Source organism: Alternaria conjuncta, assembly GCF_024043145.1.
Source record: "Alternaria conjuncta strain BMP 0040 chromosome Unknown scaffold_22, whole genome shotgun sequence".
NCBI classification, from domain to species: Eukaryota; Fungi; Ascomycota; class Dothideomycetes; order Pleosporales; family Pleosporaceae; genus Alternaria; species Alternaria conjuncta.
The window spans coordinates 153,413-170,501 of record NW_026250111.1 but is presented as its reverse complement, the minus strand read 5'-3'; the positions used below and the strand labels follow the sequence as shown (position 1 = coordinate 170,501).

The 17,089-nt window shown below is 52.4% G+C and overlaps 5 protein-coding genes across 5 annotated transcripts; 1 reads left to right on the top strand and 4 right to left on the bottom strand.

The window, feature by feature from the left end:
• Nucleotides 1–358: 358 nt before the first annotated feature.
• J4E85_010278 (uncharacterized protein) lies at nucleotides 359–2,777 on the bottom strand (the record flags this gene model as incomplete). The annotated part of the gene is made up of 3 exons (XM_051474490.1): nucleotides 359–1,408; nucleotides 1,513–2,307; nucleotides 2,364–2,777. 3 exons carry the CDS (start codon nucleotides 2,775–2,777, stop codon nucleotides 359–361), a joined length of 2,259 nt encoding a protein of 752 aa, XP_051321680.1.
• A 653-nt stretch (nucleotides 2,778–3,430) lies between these two features.
• J4E85_010277 (uncharacterized protein) lies at nucleotides 3,431–5,200 on the bottom strand (the record flags this gene model as incomplete). The annotated part of the gene is made up of 4 exons (XM_051474489.1): nucleotides 3,431–3,472; nucleotides 3,530–4,781; nucleotides 4,835–4,985; nucleotides 5,038–5,200. The coding sequence occupies 4 exons, from the start codon at nucleotides 5,198–5,200 to the stop codon at nucleotides 3,431–3,433; spliced, it is 1,608 nt and encodes a 535-aa protein (XP_051321679.1).
• Nucleotides 5,201–6,071: 871 nt separating this feature from the next.
• J4E85_010276 (uncharacterized protein) lies at nucleotides 6,072–7,747 on the bottom strand (the record flags this gene model as incomplete). Its single annotated transcript, XM_051474488.1, has 3 exons — nucleotides 6,072–6,308; nucleotides 6,370–7,558; nucleotides 7,668–7,747. 3 exons carry the CDS (start codon nucleotides 7,745–7,747, stop codon nucleotides 6,072–6,074), a joined length of 1,506 nt encoding a protein of 501 aa, XP_051321678.1.
• Nucleotides 7,748–7,985: 238 nt separating this feature from the next.
• J4E85_010275 (uncharacterized protein) lies at nucleotides 7,986–11,407 on the top strand (the record flags this gene model as incomplete). Its single annotated transcript, XM_051474487.1, has 3 exons — nucleotides 7,986–8,115; nucleotides 8,170–8,635; nucleotides 8,689–11,407. The coding sequence occupies 3 exons, from the start codon at nucleotides 7,986–7,988 to the stop codon at nucleotides 11,405–11,407; spliced, it is 3,315 nt and encodes a 1,104-aa protein (XP_051321677.1).
• Nucleotides 11,408–15,776: 4,369 nt separating this feature from the next.
• On the bottom strand, nucleotides 15,777–16,632 carry J4E85_010274 (uncharacterized protein; the record flags this gene model as incomplete). The annotated part of the gene is made up of 2 exons (XM_051474486.1): nucleotides 15,777–16,387; nucleotides 16,443–16,632. 2 exons carry the CDS (start codon nucleotides 16,630–16,632, stop codon nucleotides 15,777–15,779), a joined length of 801 nt encoding a protein of 266 aa, XP_051321676.1.
• Nucleotides 16,633–17,089: the final 457 nt, after the last annotated feature.

The following is a 17,089-nucleotide window of genomic DNA, read 5'->3' as shown; positions in this document are numbered from 1 at the left end:
GCGATTCACAAGATGACGCTTTGAAATCCAGTCGAGCGGCGTATGTTCATGAGGCTGCTACCACGTTGGGCTTATCCCCGGTAATTCCGCAGCCCTTTGGGCCCACTGCATAGCCACGTCTCATTTTCTCAGGGCACGACGATAAATCTTTTGGAACACCAGTAAAATACAATGTGCGTTGACCGCGAAACCATTGTCTCAAGTTGGAAAGCCGAAGTACATTCGCTGTCCCGTCCAAAAGGCCTGTCCTATTCAAAAAGCCTATCTTACATCACCAGAATCTCCGGTAACCAGAACATGAGCGACGCCCCTGACATCTCTCTTCATCACAAAGACAAGGAGCAAGAAAGCTGTGCACTCATTCGTCCGAGCTGCCGCCTCTGCCTCTACCTCCACGATAGCCACCCCTTCCACCCCTTGCCTTGCCTCTGCCTCTGCCCCTACCTCTTCCTCTTCCCCTGACATTGCTGTCCTCGTTGCCGGTACCTGCCCACTGATGCCCATCGTTTGCGGAGAGTGCCTTGTTCGTGCTAGTTGACTGCTTATTCTTGACATCTACCACAGGAAGTGCCTCGCTGCGTGCCTGGGGCCTGGTAGTCCGACTATGCTCTGGTTCTGGCGAGACTTGCGCCATGCGATCCGGATGGATGAATGTTGCTAGTCGTCCTGGTTCCTTATGCTCTTCGGAAGTGTTGAGCGTCACAAATTCCTGCGGTGACGTATCGTCCCTGCCTTGTGCTTCAGCGACTTGCGCTTCACGCCAGTAGGAGCGCTTCTGGTATCGGTCTTGGAAGGGAGGTGTCGAATCTTTCCGGTTGCCGCTGCCGTGACCTGCCTCATGGTAGTGTTCTCCCTTTTCGCGGCGCTTGCCTCCACGTGTGCCAACACGGCTTCGGTGGCTAAAGTTTAGGTGGCCATCTCGGGGGTCATGCGGAGGTGTGAACCGATCGGTTTGGTCAAAGCCCCGCTCGTGATCTGCTTCGTCGTGGGATAAATCTGACGGCTTTCGTGGATGTCGCTCGTAGCTTGACTCCATTCGATGAGCATCTTCGTCATCACTGACATCGCCCCGCTTGGCCAGCTTTTTCCGCTTCTGTGCATGAGGGCGCTTCCGTGATCGTTTGCTATGTGCTTTATCTTCTGAGTTCCTGTCGTGAAATGAAGCCACGGCATCGTCATTGGCCTTTTGTTGTATGATGCCCTTGTCAATGTCGTCGAAGTTGGCGGCCCTTCTCGATGGATGGACGTTCTCTTCCACGTGAGCAGCTGGCTGAGCAAGTGATGCCTCTTCTGAGCGCTGGCGGAATCTGTCCCAGTACCCTCCTCCGCGCTCGCTGCCCCCACTGATCCTCAGATCTTCAACTGCGGCTGGAACACCGTACCAGTCATCCGCACTACCGATAGAGTCCTATCAGTAACATTTAGCTTCGCCTCTATCGTGCGCAATACGATGCGCAAAAAATAGAACAGCAAAATCCAAGAACGTAAAATCCATGTTTATACTCAACGCACTCTTCCAACTCTTGCCCTGTCTCTCTCCCTCTCATCTGCCCTAGGGTCATTCGGCACCTCTACCTCATACTCCTCTTCTTCGACCTTGTGGAACTTCTCAACTTCGGCGCGCTCACCGTGCGCACGGGCAGCATCTAACATGAACCTGACCGTGCCGTTCTGACCACGAATGCCGATTGCGGACTTGGGTGCTTGGTCTGCGCCAGGCGAGAGTGCGACGGGGGTGGCTGGGGTAAGTGGACTGGTAGGGTCGATGCCATTGCGAGGCTTGGCACCGTTGGCTGTGCCTTCTGCGTCGGCGGCTTGCTCAGACTTGTACTGAGAGTAACGTGGGATGTGCGCTGCTGAAGCCTCCTGGTTGAGTCCAATGCGGATGTTGATAAAGTGTTCGAGTGTGTAGGAGGGTCCAACCGAAGTGGCGCTGCGGTGATGGGTGTACAGATCGAGCATATCGAGAAGCGTCTCCATAACCTCTGCCCGGCTGGTCGCCCACTTGTGGTATCTCACAGGTCCTGCATCCACGAACTTGGCGGCATCCTTCCCGTGCAACCGTGCGGCAAGCTCTAAGCATGCAATCGCCAAGGTCGGCGTAGACTGCTTCAGCGGTGCGAAGGTCCTGTATGAATCGATGCTCAGGTTCCACGTTGTTTTAGCCTCGTCTTTCGTGTCAAATCTCAGAGCTCTAGCAAGCTTGACCATGACCTTTTGGGGGTATCGGTTGCGGAAATCGAAGCCGGCGCTTTCGAGCATGAGACGTTCGAGGCCGATGATAAGCTTGGAGTGGTTATCGAAGCGCTGTTAATGTGTTAACTTTGAACTCGTAGTTATTCTCGCTCACAAGAGGTGCATACCGGATCATCGCTGCTTAGGCTCTCACCAGGCCCAACCTTGAGGTTCCAATGGGCGCAAAGAATCTCCCTACTCTTCTTTAACGTATCCTCAATTTTGCAGGCTGTGAAGAGTGCAGCAGCTGCCGCGTCGGCCCAGTTGTACTCATTGTCCGCGTGTAATAGCCTGAACTTGTGGTAGTAGATCACAGCTGTGTTGAAGGTACGGATAGGCAGCTGCAGCGCGCGCCGGACTTGATCTATCCAGGCAACGCCTTGCAGGCGCACGGCATCCTCCTTGGCGTCGCTCATATGAATCTCCGCGAGACATTTCTGCATGCGCGACTGCAGGATGTAGGGCTTCGCGATCTCGATGTAGGACGGGTGTGGTCCGACGCGCTCAGGATCGCGCTCCGAGGGAGAGGCGGTGGGCGCCATGACGTGCGCTTTTGTTCAGAACCTGTGCTGAACGTCTTGCGTCGTTGCGACTGTTGGTGTTGGGTATCGGTTGAAAGCAGCGTGACTGTGCGCAATCGGTCGGGCATTCACTCCTCTGCCGCGCTTTTACGATGGCGTCCCAAGCGAAAAATAGCAATCCGTGGGAAGGTTCTGGGGCTGGGAGGATGCTGCTGCTGGCAGGCAAGCGGTGGAAACACGAAAGACAATCGGCATGTGAAGTGGACTTCAAGGGTCATGGTCATAGCTCTAGTCCCTGCCCGCGGTAGACATGTGGACCACTGAGCTTGCAATCCACCCAGCACGTTTTGCAAAAGCACGCGAGGATTGTTCTTGACTTCATACATTCTCCATGCCATTATCGCTGTCCTATATAAGGCCGTCCCCTCCCCTGCTTATCCCCTCCTCGTCCCAGTATTAATTCATCCCAGCTTACACTGTACTCATGAAGCCAACGGGCTACTTCTCAAGAAGCGCCAAGGGCCGTAATCATTAATGTCTAAAGATGCAAGACCAGAGTACAAGTGTACCTCTGCCTTGGACGAACCAAATTTTCAACACAGAAATCTACGGATGCAAATGCAAGAAAGATCGCTCAATGTGCGCATCACGTAGCTGAAAAGAACATTGACTATTTATGCCGCTGTTCGGTCCTTGAATGTAAGAAGGCAGTCATCCTATAGAAGGTTAGCGAATGATCTGAAGAGATGTGGATGGTGCGCAATACGACTTACCATAGGGAAAATAGTGGCAAACACCTTGATCACCTCGCTCTGGTCGGTGACCTTGTGGTCCCAGTCAAGCAACATACTCGCCTTGCCAATCATCAACATGAGGTTGGCTTGCGCGTATGTCTGGCCCAGGCAGTAGTGGGGACCTGTGCCGAATACAAGCCAGTTCTTGGTTTGTTGATCAGCGTTACCGGTGATCCATCGCTCAGGCTCGAACGAGTCTGGGTTGGGGTATGCTTCAGGGTCGTGAAGTGCCGGGTAGGTTGTAGGAATGACCATGGAGCCCTTGGGAACGGTGTATTCAGGTGTTACAGGGAAGTCCTTCTTAGCTAGGTAAGGAACCATGATGACTGGGGGACGGTAGCGGAGAGTCTCCTTGACGACAGCGCGAGTCCATTGCAACTTCTCAATGGCGTCAAGCGAAAGAGTACCGTGCACATCGCCATTTCTGGCCTTGATGTTCTCCTCGCGGATCTTCTCGAGGTACTCGGGGCGGTCAGCCATGATCTGGAAGAGCCATGTGGCGGCAGAAGAGGTAGCGTCCTGGGAAGCGAAGAGGAAGGTGAAGATGGTCATAGAGATCTCAAGATCACTGAACCAGCGGATGACAGTCGCGGGCTTCTCGGCGTCATCGACCTTCTCGCCAGCTTCAACCCTCTTGCGGTACTTCTCAGACTCGATCATGTTGTCTACCCAGAAGTCGAGAATGCACTCCTTCTTGCCACCAGCAGCCATGCGGACCTTGCTCTTTGCGGCACACTTGGAGAACTCATCCAGGACCATGTCAGCGCACTTCTTTCCGTACCAGGTCTTGGTGAAGGGGATAATGATAGGGAAGTTGACAAGCTCGAGCGCAGCGGTGATCAGGTAGTAGTCGTCGGCGATCTTCTTGACGGCCTCGTCAGAGGTGTAGTGACCAACAAAGGTACGGCAGCTCAACGCAGTGATCATGAGGCGGAACTCTTGCATCCAGGGAATGTGCTTGCCCTTGTTCTCGACTTGCGAAAGCTCCACAAAGCGCTTGAAGTATGTGTTGTAGACTTCCTCCTGACCTGGTAGGTATTGTTCGAGTGCTTGACGAGTAAACAAGCTGTTGAGACCTTTGCGGTAGTCGACATGGGCACGGCCGTCCAGGAAGACCCAGTTCTCGGGGCGGAGGAGTTTCTGCGCGACATCGACGACGCAGGGCTTAACGAAGGCGGGGGAGTTGAAGATTTTGCGGGCCATGTCGCGGGTAGAGGCAATGACGACGAACCTAGGAGCGGTCAGCATAGGCACAGACTGAGGGCAGGTGACAGGGTGGCATACTTGTGGAAGACGGATACGCAGCTGAGAGGACCGGACATCCATTTTTCGTGGTACTTCTTGAAATCGGGGTTGACAGACTCGAGGAATGGACCGATGAAGGGTATCTTCCACGAGGGACCGACGATTGAGCCCTTGTTCCAGATGTATTTGACTGCGCGAGTGTCAGCAATGTCCGGCGCAAACGTAACACTTGCAATCCCTACACTGGTCGTACGCCACCGCCGTTATGATGAGCGTCAGAGCGAGCTTCCAGGCATTGAAGCCAGAGAAGACGGAGGATAGGAGGCCGCTGGTATCGAATTGCTGGAGGACATGCGCAACTTTTGCATCCGCCGTGGGCGAGACAAAACTCGCGTTGACCGCCATGTCGAAGAAATTAGGATCGCGCCGCGCTGTGTTGTGTACGGGGGAGGCGCGAGGGTCGCGGAGGGGAGGACGTAGGGAAGCCAAAGGGAGTCAATCGACGCTGTATTATATTCCCGCGCGAGGACGAAGCCGAAAAGAGGATCTCTGATTGTTTAATTGCAGGGCTTGGCGCGAGCGGTGGCCACTGCAAAAGGAGCCATGTCAATCACATCGACTTTCGGACTCTAGTGCGTTATAGGCCTGGCGCTGCCCGGCGAGTCGGATTTAGCACATCCGGGCGCGCGACGAGTGGACGCCCATGGATGATGCTGCCGTATAGAGCGCGGCATCTGTGGTCGGCGGATACGACCATACGACGCATGCGTGTCGCCGGCACATGCAGTGACGTTGTTCGGAGACTAAGCCTAAGTCGTGCGTTGTCTTAGAAATCCACTGTAGGTCTCAGATCTCGAGATCGAGGGACGGGGACCGCCCCATACAGTTCCTGCCCTGGTTTTCAGGCACGCGGCCAATCGGCATCTTCGCCCGCGCCGCAAGCACGGCATCCCATTCGAGCCTGCACATCGCATGTCCAGCACGCCACCTGTGAAGTATGCCCAATAATTTTCGATTCGACCAATTACATGCTACCAAGATTAGTGTTCTCAAAGTCGCGGTAGGGAATGTCGCTGCAATGTCAAACTGCGACAAGGCCATACCTGGTCTGACAGTAGTAGTCGTCATCTACGAACATAGAAGCGCCGATAGCATTGATGGCACATCATACAAGGGAAACCCCAAACAAGTCTGAAGATTACACTGGAACAGAGAGATAGATTAGAAGATCTAGCGTTGATGTAGGCTCTAGGGTGTTTCCTCTTCTCGAGTCCCTCTAGCCCCACCTGCGGTCAAGAGGCACCGGGTTGATAGAGCTGGGCCAATATCTGCCTTCTGTAATGGGAAGCGTGGCCTCGGTAGCCGTAATCGAGTCCATGCCCCATCGCTCGCGAAGCATGTGGTCTATTTCAACAGCGGGATAGCCAAACGAGATGTCGTTCGCATCCATCCATGGGATTGCAAGGTAAAATTGCGCCACCCAGGCTCGTTCGTCCTGATGAACGGCTTTCTCCTGTATCAGTGTTAGCTCAGTGTTGGTCACTTAGCCTGACGTTGGCGATTGCTATACTTACTTGCTCCCATTGCTTTTGTGTCAAACCGAATAACCCACTGATGTCACGCGGAAAAGCCGACATCGGTGGGTCATGATGCGTGACCTTGACAGAGATGTTGTCACAGTCATACTTCATGATGTAAACCCAGTTCCTGATAGATTGCAGGAAATTCACGTAGTTGCATTGAGCGCTCAGTCCAAACTGGTCATCTGTGAAATCTGGGAGTTCACTCATGACAACAAACTCGATGTTGATATCGTGCTTGGACCGCTCCCTCAGAAATTGACCGAGACCTTCCAAGTTTTGCTCCGTGAAGCGTAAGAAGCGTCGTTCGTAGGAGTATTTATCAAGCTCCGTGAGGTGATCTCTTTGCATATACTCGTCGAAGTGCTCAAATTTCAGGCGAACCTGGAGATTTCTGATGTGGTTCCTGGGGTACAGCAGTGGTTTTGTCTGAACGGCCTCCGGTACTTCCCAGGGGGTACCATCTTCGTCGTCGTATCCCACTATGTTGTGGCCGGAGTGATTTTCGGAAAAGCTGTATATAGCCCGTTCAACGCTGCATATGGAAAATGTGTTGAGCCCGTAGTATATCTTCTGTATCTCATACGCAGCTTCCGCACCAACGTATCTGGGGTCCAGAAAATAGCTGGATGGAAGTGGCATATCCCTTGGTGGCTTGTGTGTGTGTTCTTCTCTGACTCGGCCGTCAGGAAGGACAGTGGTATTATCGTCGTCGACCAAACTCCGATCATAATCCCGATGGATTAACTCCAAGTTCGCGATGCGTTCTGTAAGTTCCAGGCTCAATTGCACATCGTTGCTGTCATCGGCTTTCCCTGTCTTCACATCGACGTCCGGATTGTTACCGGTGATAGCGCGGTAAGGAGCTGGTGGTGCCGCCCCCCTGAACGAAATGGTTGGTCCCACGAAGCCGTCGTAATGTTGCCTCTGTAATGGATCGTGAAAAGGCTTATCGTATTTGCGGAAGTGATAGTATGGCCCAACGGGAATCGGACGATCAGGTTCAACGCAGAGGAACTCGTACACCAAGTCGCGTAGCTCTACGGGGAGCTTTTGATGCATCAGATTCATGAGCCGCAGGCAGTCTTTCATTGCGTAGTAGCGTGTATATTTCTGATACACGACATCATTGGCGCGTGCTGCTTTGTTGATCTGTTCAAGCTCGAGCTTCTTTTTAGTGATTCTGCAAAAACGTCAGCTACCCGAATGAATGGTGCGAGTCGTTGTGCAAGTCTGCCATAGCTAGGACATGCGACGCCTACGTCGCGGACGCAGTTGTTTCTGGCACTCACAGATCGTGTTCGAATTGCGATTGCACGGCCATCCGACGGACGACCGCTTGTAGCTGTTCGAGCTCATTTGGATCATTCATCTTGCATGCGAAGAGCGAAGAAAATTGAAGTCTGGGGGTTGAAAACTAAAACGTGTCGAAGGCGCAATTTGTTTATCCTGAAGTCTGAAACGTAAAGCGGGAAGCTCCTCAGTGCGGAGTACGACCGGTTGACCCCCACATTTAGCGCGTCACGTCCATTGGCTAGCCCGAAACGCGTCGCGTAGTCACGCCGTCCGCATTCAACCGTCTCCAGGACGTCACCTCGGCATGGGTTGACATGGCCACCATCAAGGCCATCGAGGGCCGCTCTGTGCATCAGATCCAGTCCGGCCAGGTCATTGTTGGTCTGGAGTCAGTCTGCAAAGAGCTTGTCGAGAACAGCATCGATGCAGGCGCCACATCAGTTGGTATGTCTTCGCCCCACGATTTCTGGTTGACATGAGCTGACTGATAGTGAACAGAGGTGCGCTTCAAGAATTATGGCCTGGATGCCATAGAGGTTCAAGACAACGGCTCTGGTATCTCCCCAGACGACTACGAAACGATCGCGCTTAAGCACTACACGTCCAAACTCGCTACCTACGACGACCTTTCGTCCCTACAGACATTCGGCTTCCGTGGCGAGGCCTTGTCGTCGCTATGCGCGCTATCCAACTTTCACATCATTACGGCTCGACCCTCCGACGGCCCAAAGGGTACAAAGCTGGAGTTCGAGCAGTCCGGCAAGCTGAAGGGGACGTCGGTGGTAGCAGCCAAGCAGGGCACGACTGTGGTGGTCGAGACACTGTTCCATAACCTACCTGTACGGCGGAAGGAGCTGGAGAAGAACATCAAGCGGGAGTACAACAAAGTGCTGCAGCTGCTGAACGCATATGCTTGCATCAGCGTAGGCGTCAAGTTCTCGGTGAGCAATCAGATTCCGAAAGGGTGAGTGTAGATCCAATATCCATCCCCTCGTCCATCGTGTTGACTCAGTCAAGAAAGAAGACGGTGGCTTTCTCGACCAACGCGAATGCGAGTACGCGAGACAACATCTCCAATGTCTACGGCGCAAAGACGATTGCTGCCCTGATTCCTCTAAGTCTCGAATTCGTCATGGACCCTTCGAGCCGGCTGGGTGCCACACAAAGCGCAAAGAACTGGAGCACACAAGAGGAAACAGGTTCAAAAACAGTCAAGATAGTGGGTCACATTTCCCGCCCTGTTGTGGGTGAAGGTCGCCAGACACAAGACCGACAGATGTTCTTTGTGAATTCGCGGCCTTGTGCTCTGCCACAAGTTGCCAAGGCCATCAATGAGGTCTACAAATCTTATAACATCACGCAGTCGGCTTTTGTATTTGCAGACATCCAGCTGGACACGAATGCCTACGATGTCAATGTTAGTCCAGACAAGCGGACCATCATGCTCCACGACCAGACCACGCTATTGGAGAACCTCAAGGACGCTCTTCTAGAGCTATTTGAGGGCCATGATCAGAGCGTACCCCAAGCTCAACTCTTGGGCAAGAAGACACCCACATCCGCCTTCAAGCCGCCAACAATACACGCCCGTGAAAGCACCACCTCAGCATTTGCAGGCGACCGAAGTGAATCAGAAGATGATGTCGAGCCTCCCCAAAAGACTCCAAAGAGAGGTGAAGTGCTATCTCCTCAAGACACGCCCGATATGAATGTCCGTCCAGGCTTCGTAAAGGCAAGTCTCATTGAGCGGTTTGCTGGCAGGGACTCCGAAGAACGAACGGTCCGTCCAATGGTACGACCTAGAAGAGCCAGCTCCCCCAAGAATAGAGAGTCACCCGAAGAGCCCATGTCCGCTTCACATGTCCCTCCACGCAGCCCTTCACCAGAGGAAAAGAATCAGGTCGAGCTAGCGCGCTCAAGGTCACAGTCACCATTGTTTGAACCAGAAGACGAAGCAGCAGGGGTTCCGGTCAGGCTTTCACAGCCTTCGAAAATCGTACAAGATTTCAATGCCCGCATAGCATCTCAGAGTCCTCACAAGCAGGAGCCAGTCATCTCGTCAAAGCGTCCAGAATCCACTGATGACGGCGACGATGAACAACAGCCAATCCCGGCCATAGTACAGACACCACAGAAGTCTTGGTCACAAAGTACCATCCAAAACGCCTTTGATCGTATGCGTCCAATGCGCACACCAATCCAACAAGCTACTATAACTGTTGGTGACACGACGACGGTTTCCACAATCGGTACGGGGAGCCAATCGATGGCTGCCAAACGCTCTAGGATACACACACCCAAGTTTTCTCTCTCCGGTAAACCGCTGAATCAGACGCCAAAGAGGAGTTTATTCAAGAAGGGCCTGAGCGGCTTTGCAGCACCGGGTACCCAAGCTGAAAGTAGTGAGGAGGAGGAGGAGGAGGACGAGGAGGATGATGAGGACGAGGGGGAGGACGAGACTGGAGGCGCGCAAAACAGTCTTATGTCTGATGCACCTGTACGCTCTCCATCTCCGCATAAGCACCTGCCGTCCCGCGGCTTTGAGGAACCGCGGACGGATGATATCGCTGTCTCATCCAGCGCTCCACCGCCGCGCGCAACAGTCATCTCCGAAGAAGCTCCAGAAGAGGAATCCTCGTCTGATGGTGAAGTACAGCCTCAAGCTGAAGCTGAAGCAGAGATCGCGGACGATGATGAGTATATAGAAGATTCCGAAAAGAAAGAGAGAGAAGAAGCGAAGATTGCGCAGCTCATTGCTGACGCTGAAGAAGCTGCAGCCCGGCCCACTGAAATGAACCTCAAGCGCGCCAACAAACTATTCAAGGTTACTCAGAAGAAGTATTGGACCATCAATCTTGAGCGTGTCATCGAGACAGATGTGGATATCATTGCTCGGCACCTACAAACTGTACAGGCATCCATCGACGCGTCGAGTGTGGAGACCGATGAGGCGACTGCACTACCGACAAGCACCCAGCTGAACCAGGAAGACCCAGAAGAGCGTCTCAGCCTTACAGTAACGAAAGCCGACTTCAATGAAATGCGCATCATTGGTCAGTTCAATCTTGGCTTCATCATCGCTGTACGGCCGCCTACATCCACATCACCCACGTCAGACCTCTTCATCATCGACCAGCATGCGAGTGACGAGAAGTACAACTTTGAGCGTCTCGCTGCCACGACAACGCTAGTGCCACAGCGACTAGTCCACCCACACCCTCTTGAGCTGACTGCCGTGGAGAAGGAAGTTATCCGCGCGAACAAACCCTCACTCACCGCAAACGGCTTTGTTGTCGATCTAGACACCGAGGATGAAAATGGCGCAGACAACCATGCGCAGTTGGTCTCGTTGCCAATGTCAAAAGAAGTCACCTTTACACCTACGGATCTAGAGGAACTCCTCGCACTCATCGTAGAAAGCCCACAGTCTTCGTCCATGTCCACATCGTCGCATATACCGCGCCCCTCCAAGGTCAGGAAGTTACTCGCAAGTCGCGCATGCAGAAGTTCTGTGATGATCGGTAAGACCCTTCAGACGCCACGCATGCGGGAAATTGTTCGACACATGGGCAGTATGGATAAGCCGTGGGCTTGCCCACATGGTCGGCCTACTATGCGTCATCTGTTTGGCTTGGAGAAGTGGCAGGGTTGGACAGAGGGGGACGGCGTGACGGGAGTCGATGTCCAGGGTGAGAAGACTGATTGGAATGCGTATCTGAAGGATAGCAAGAGATGATGGAAACGAGAATTGGAGATGACATGCTGCAGAAGGACCAGAATACCCATGTATTATTACGCAACTTGCTACATCAACGCTGTTATCAATGACTTAATAGAAGATGTCCACGAGTGTCAATAAAGTCTGCACTGTCGTGGACGTGTTCTATTCAGTCGTTGATGATGACGCTGGCGCAGAGCATTGTCCTGAGTACCTACACTTGCGATTGTATATTACTAGGATAGATGGAAGTAGCGTCCCGTTCGCAATCGCGGATGTTTGGAGTACACGTAGACGTCTCAGTTTCTTACCCGATTCAGGTGTTTGCTTATCAGAGTTCGGCTGCTGGTACGGTCGTTTGGCTAGTACTTCCCGTCGCCCTCTGTACTGGTTGTGTGTCTTTCTTCTTACTTCTGCATTTGTATTCCTGTCATCTAACTTCTTACGCTTTCGAAAGGATTTCTCAAAACACATCTCAACACAGTGTCTTGCATCTAACCATGGCGGACACTTCTACCTGGCTGATCGCAGGCTTTCTTGCTCTCTCCCTCTATCTAGACATCGTCCTGGCGCGAATAGATTTCGTAGATGCATTCCGCGAAGTGGACGAATCGCTTGAAGGACCTGAGGGGCCGAGAGTCAATGATTATCACGACGAGGATCAGCCGGATGCCGATGAGAAGGAGGGTTGACCTAGTACACGGAGACGTAACGTCGATATGGTTACATGCATTGTGTGGCAAAGTTAGGAAATAATATTTGCTATTCGAACCGAGAAAAGTGAAGATGTTGTCACGACGATGTGTCGCTAGGTATCGTTCCTCACGCTTAAATTGCGTTTGCGCGTTTGCCAGCACGGCTTCCAGTCTCTCGCCAGCGAAGCAGCTTGCTGTTCGGATATCTTCAAACTATATTTACCTTTCTTCAAGTGCAATGCGCCCTTCAGTCATTCACGATGTCTTCTAGGAACTCGTGTATACTACCTTCTTCATCGCCATAGCCATGACAACCCCAAATAGCAACTACGATGCCTCGGCCTCCGACTTCACCTGGCCCAACGCCAAAGCACTATGGGTTATGGTCATAATCGCCGCGGGTCTGATCGTCCTACGCATCATTTACAAAGTCTGCATGAGAATGCATCAACGACGGGTCCAGCGAGATGGTGAAGATGAGTTCGCTGATTTGGTACAAGGCTCGACACGAATTGGGCTGGATGACGGTGCGATAAGGATGCAGAGGCCATCGCGAGCAGTTACGAGGAGAAGTAGTGAAGTCTCGGCTTTACCACGGTATGAGCGGTTTGATGAGGGGGAATTGTGTGACGAGGATGCACGGATTGAGAAGAGGGGGCGGTACAGCTATGTGTTGGGTGAGCGTTGGCCTGGGAAGAGATAGAGGTAAAGAGGAGGATAATAAAATTCTTTGAAGGAATGACGTGGCTAGGGCTTTGCGACACTAGGAAGGGGCGATACGCTGGCAGTGGAGATGGTGGAATGGACGACCCTGGTGCTTATATCGTTGGAAACCAGCCTCGTCTTCTGTTTCTTCCGCAAAACCCCATACGTCGTACTAGATACCTAACGCGTAGGCTTATCTCGATCAAGCACACCCAGACCATTATCCGCGCCTACAATGAATCAGTTATACGAAATCCTCATGCTGTTCGGCCTTTGCCTCGCCGTCCCGTTCGTATCTTATCTGATCTTTATCACCGTCAAGGAGCCTATGCCAGTGCGCAGCTGAGGACATCCATCGTGCAAGGAATACGCGCCCATTTCACATCCACGGTTATGCACAAGATGTCATACGATCGGCTCGTTGGAAGGAACAAAACGATCAAGTGTACCAAGTAACACGGATATTCAAGCTATCATTGATGCCACCGAAAAAGCTGGTTGGTTGTGTACCTAGAATTGAATGTCCATTCATCACTCTCTTCTTCTATTCTATTTATGATCATGAACGTGGACGTGGGCTTCCCCGCGGTGTGAAGTGTGTGATGAGTGACACAGGCATCCAGCCAGTCGTGACGATAAGTGTCATCTACTAATGGATTCACTAATTATGCTGCACTTTCTACCTCTTCGTACATCTTTCGCCACACCGTCTTCTCCACATCTCGTGCACCACCCAATAACCTCTCAAGCTCGCGGTACCACAGTTTAGCAGTAAAGTCTCCCCCACCCGATATGCCAAACTCCCCAACCCCCCTCATCTGGCGCTGGATTCTCTTCAAAGAGTGGCTCCGACGCATGAAGATCAGAACGCGCAACTACCACGCTGGACCCAAGAAAACAGATCCTCAGTCAGACTTATACTACGACTATAGAACGACGCGGCCGAGACCGACGCAGACGGCTGAGAATGCGCATCCGGGGGTGGTGTATTATGCTTAGTAACGGGGGTGGTGGTTACGGCGATGTCTGGTAGGAAGAGACAGGTGGTTGGAACCTGTTTGTAACGGACGTGTGCAGTGAGAAGTGCTGGCTCTGAGAGAAGTAAGGCAAGGAAATGGCGGAGTTAGGGCACATGACGGAGTGATTAACGCTATGCTATTGAGACGCCATCGTGTGATCCAGATTTGGATCTAGAATAGACTTCCTTTTCAGACATCTCGTCCTGCGTTGGCTGGTCTGCTGTCGATATCATCATAATAACGCGTCGCGCTTACGTGTGCTCACGATAGATACATCTCTCATTCATTCACTCGTCTGAAAACCATACCCATCGCTCATCTTTCAACAACAGCGACATGGAGATCGAAAGCATAGCAGTAATCTGCCTCGTCATCCTCCTCGTCCTCCTCATCCAGATCATACTCACCTTCAAGCTACTCTTATCTCTCCACCATCGATCTCATAAAAGAGATGAGGAGCATGGCCTGCGCGCTATACCTATTATGCCTCAAGTCACATCTATACAGGAAGAAACCCAGCCGCCATCGCATAGCGTCGCGCAACGCCTTACTGTACCGGGACCGGCGTATCCGTCGAGCTCTAGATACAGTGTCCGATCAGACATCAGCGATTCGTCGTCCCATTACGAAGGGTCTCCGAGCCTCTGCCACGGAGCAGATGCTGTCAGTAAGGGTGGTAAAACGCAGGTATCGCACAGTGACTTGAGATATGACTGCGGAAACCCTTTTACGAACGACGCGGCGAAGAAGACGAAAAGTAAAGATATACTGGAAGAACTATGGGATTAAAAGCCTTAAGGTCGTTGAAGCAAAGCTGATGAGGGAAACAAACGCTGGGGGGACGAGTTAGGTGCGCATAACAGGCGCGTCTGGCAAGGTGACGCAACCACATGATATGAAAGGCAAGCCAGAATATGTATATATAGCGCCCTGCTACTACGCTACATTAGCTTCTCCGATAGCTTCATTCAGTCACAAAACAACCACCATCCATCCACTCAACCGACCACGAATCATGACAGGTATAATCCAAAACCCAAACCAACACCCTCCAAGCATACCCCCATGTTTTCCGTACTTCGCGCTAGGCGTTCTAGTAGGCATCCTCATAGCAGCACTATGCTGTGCCATATATGGCTGTAGTATAGTTCTTGCGAGAGAGAGAAGACCTGGTCTCAGGAGAACGCCTTCGGAAAGCTCATCAGGCTATTACGCTGATGACGAAAGCGAGTTGATTGGTAGTGACGCTTCATTGACACAGCATGTGTTGATCGAGCCGGATGAAACAGCGACGACACCTGTCATGTGGTCGGATGCCGGGCACTGAACCTGAAGATGATGATATACTTAGTGTTTGTGTGTCAGGGTGTGGATTTGCGCGCTGGCAATGAGTTGGTGGTTAGAGGATCAATCGGTTGCGTTGGCATCGCATCTATGACACCGCGACCCTGGCGTTCGATCAGATGTCGAACGGGGAGCAAACTGATTGCGTGGACTTCAAAGGCAGACAGCGTAGCTATCAAACGATTAGTGAAAGCCAACCGCTGAAGATTTACACCCCCGACCCCCCAGGGCACCAGCTCGCGTATAATCACCCTCCAAACTCTTCTCCACGCAGACGATGCCATCTCAATCCAAAAGCCATGAAGATAAAAGCAGAGCCTAGCGTAGCCATTGGAGTATACATGGTGATGGTCACCAGCTGTGTACTCAAGATACCCACAGTCCCACTAGCGACATCAATCAGACCAGGAACCTTCAGTAAGTGGAATCGTCGAGTGCTGGAAGAGCTGAAGCGAAGGCTCAAGAACGAAATCTATGGATTCCCCCAGGTCGACGAAAATCCTACCATGTCGGATGGGGAATATTTTGGATGGACGGCAGCGTGCTGAAATGGCACACGCAAGATACCCTAAATGTGCATTACTATCTTGAAAATCAGCATGTGAAACGTTCCTAGAAATCCGTCTATGCATCCTGAGGCCCCATGTCAAACAACAAGAACTCCGCAGGTTTCTCGCCCACACTCTCAATCTCAATCTTGCCAGGCCCGCTCACTCCCTCAATATACGCGCCATCGCCCTCTCCAAACACTTGATCCCCAATCTTGATCTGCGCCCCACCCTGCTTAGGCTGCGACCGTCCACCCATAACAACATGAGCAAACAGCTTCCTCGGCCCCTCAGCAACAAGCTCATGAACGACCTTCTTGCCCGGGCTCAAAATCGACGCATCCATGCTAAGATCAGCCTGCAGCCCAATAGCACCTTTACTCTTCTCCATCCTGTCCGTAGACTCCATTATCCTAACCAGCTTATCCGTCTTCTCCTCGTCGGTGAACTTCTTCGTCTCGTAGTGCGGCTTCAGACCGCGCTTGTTGGGCTTGGCCCAGATCTGGAGGAAGTGGACTTCGGAGTCGGTGTTGCGGTTGTATTCCGAGTGGCGGATGCCGGTGCCGGCGGAGGTGAATTGGACTTCGCCGCGCTTGAGGTTTTCGAGGTTGCCCATGCTGTCTTTGTGTTCGAGGACGCCGTTGACGATGTAGCTGAAGATGAGGAATTCGGCGTGGCTGTGCGTTCCTGTTTGGTAGTGTTAGAAAGGAGTAGGCGTGTATATGGGACGGGGTGTACGTACCGAAACCGGTGCCGGCCTTTACTCTGTCTTCGTTGATGACCCTCAGCGGGCCGAAGCTCTCGTGTCTGGGGTCATAGTACGACGCGAAGGAGAAAGTGTGGTATGTGTACAGCCAGTCGTGGTCGGCATGTCCGCGTTGCGACCAACCGCGCTTGGTGAGCTTCATTGAAGTTGGGCCTGCGGTCGACATTGCGCGTGTGGCGGGTTTGGTAAGAACAGCAGGGAACCAGATACTGCGGAACGTGCTTGAGAAAGCCAGGATGATTGCGAAAAGACCAACGACTACAGTAAGTGTCTTTGTGGTTGTCGAATACGATGTGTCTGTTGTAGTAGAGCGATGTTCACCAGGTATGTCTGTCATCACGAAAGGAAGAATCCTGGCATCGAAAGCGTCGAGGCGTCTTTATAGCTATTAGTAGGGGGAGAGTTAGTTCGCGCATCATGTCGAAGCTTCATTGACTTCGCGCATCATGTCGAAGCTTCATTGACTTCGCGCATCGCATTTGCAATGAGTGACTAAGGCACGGCCAGGTTAGTAACAGCCTCTTGTGGGGAAGAGAGAAGACGCTTGCTGACCAGGCGGATTACCGATGGATGACGGAATCACCCCTGCTTCTTTCTCAGCTAGCCTTCATTGGACGCTTGCC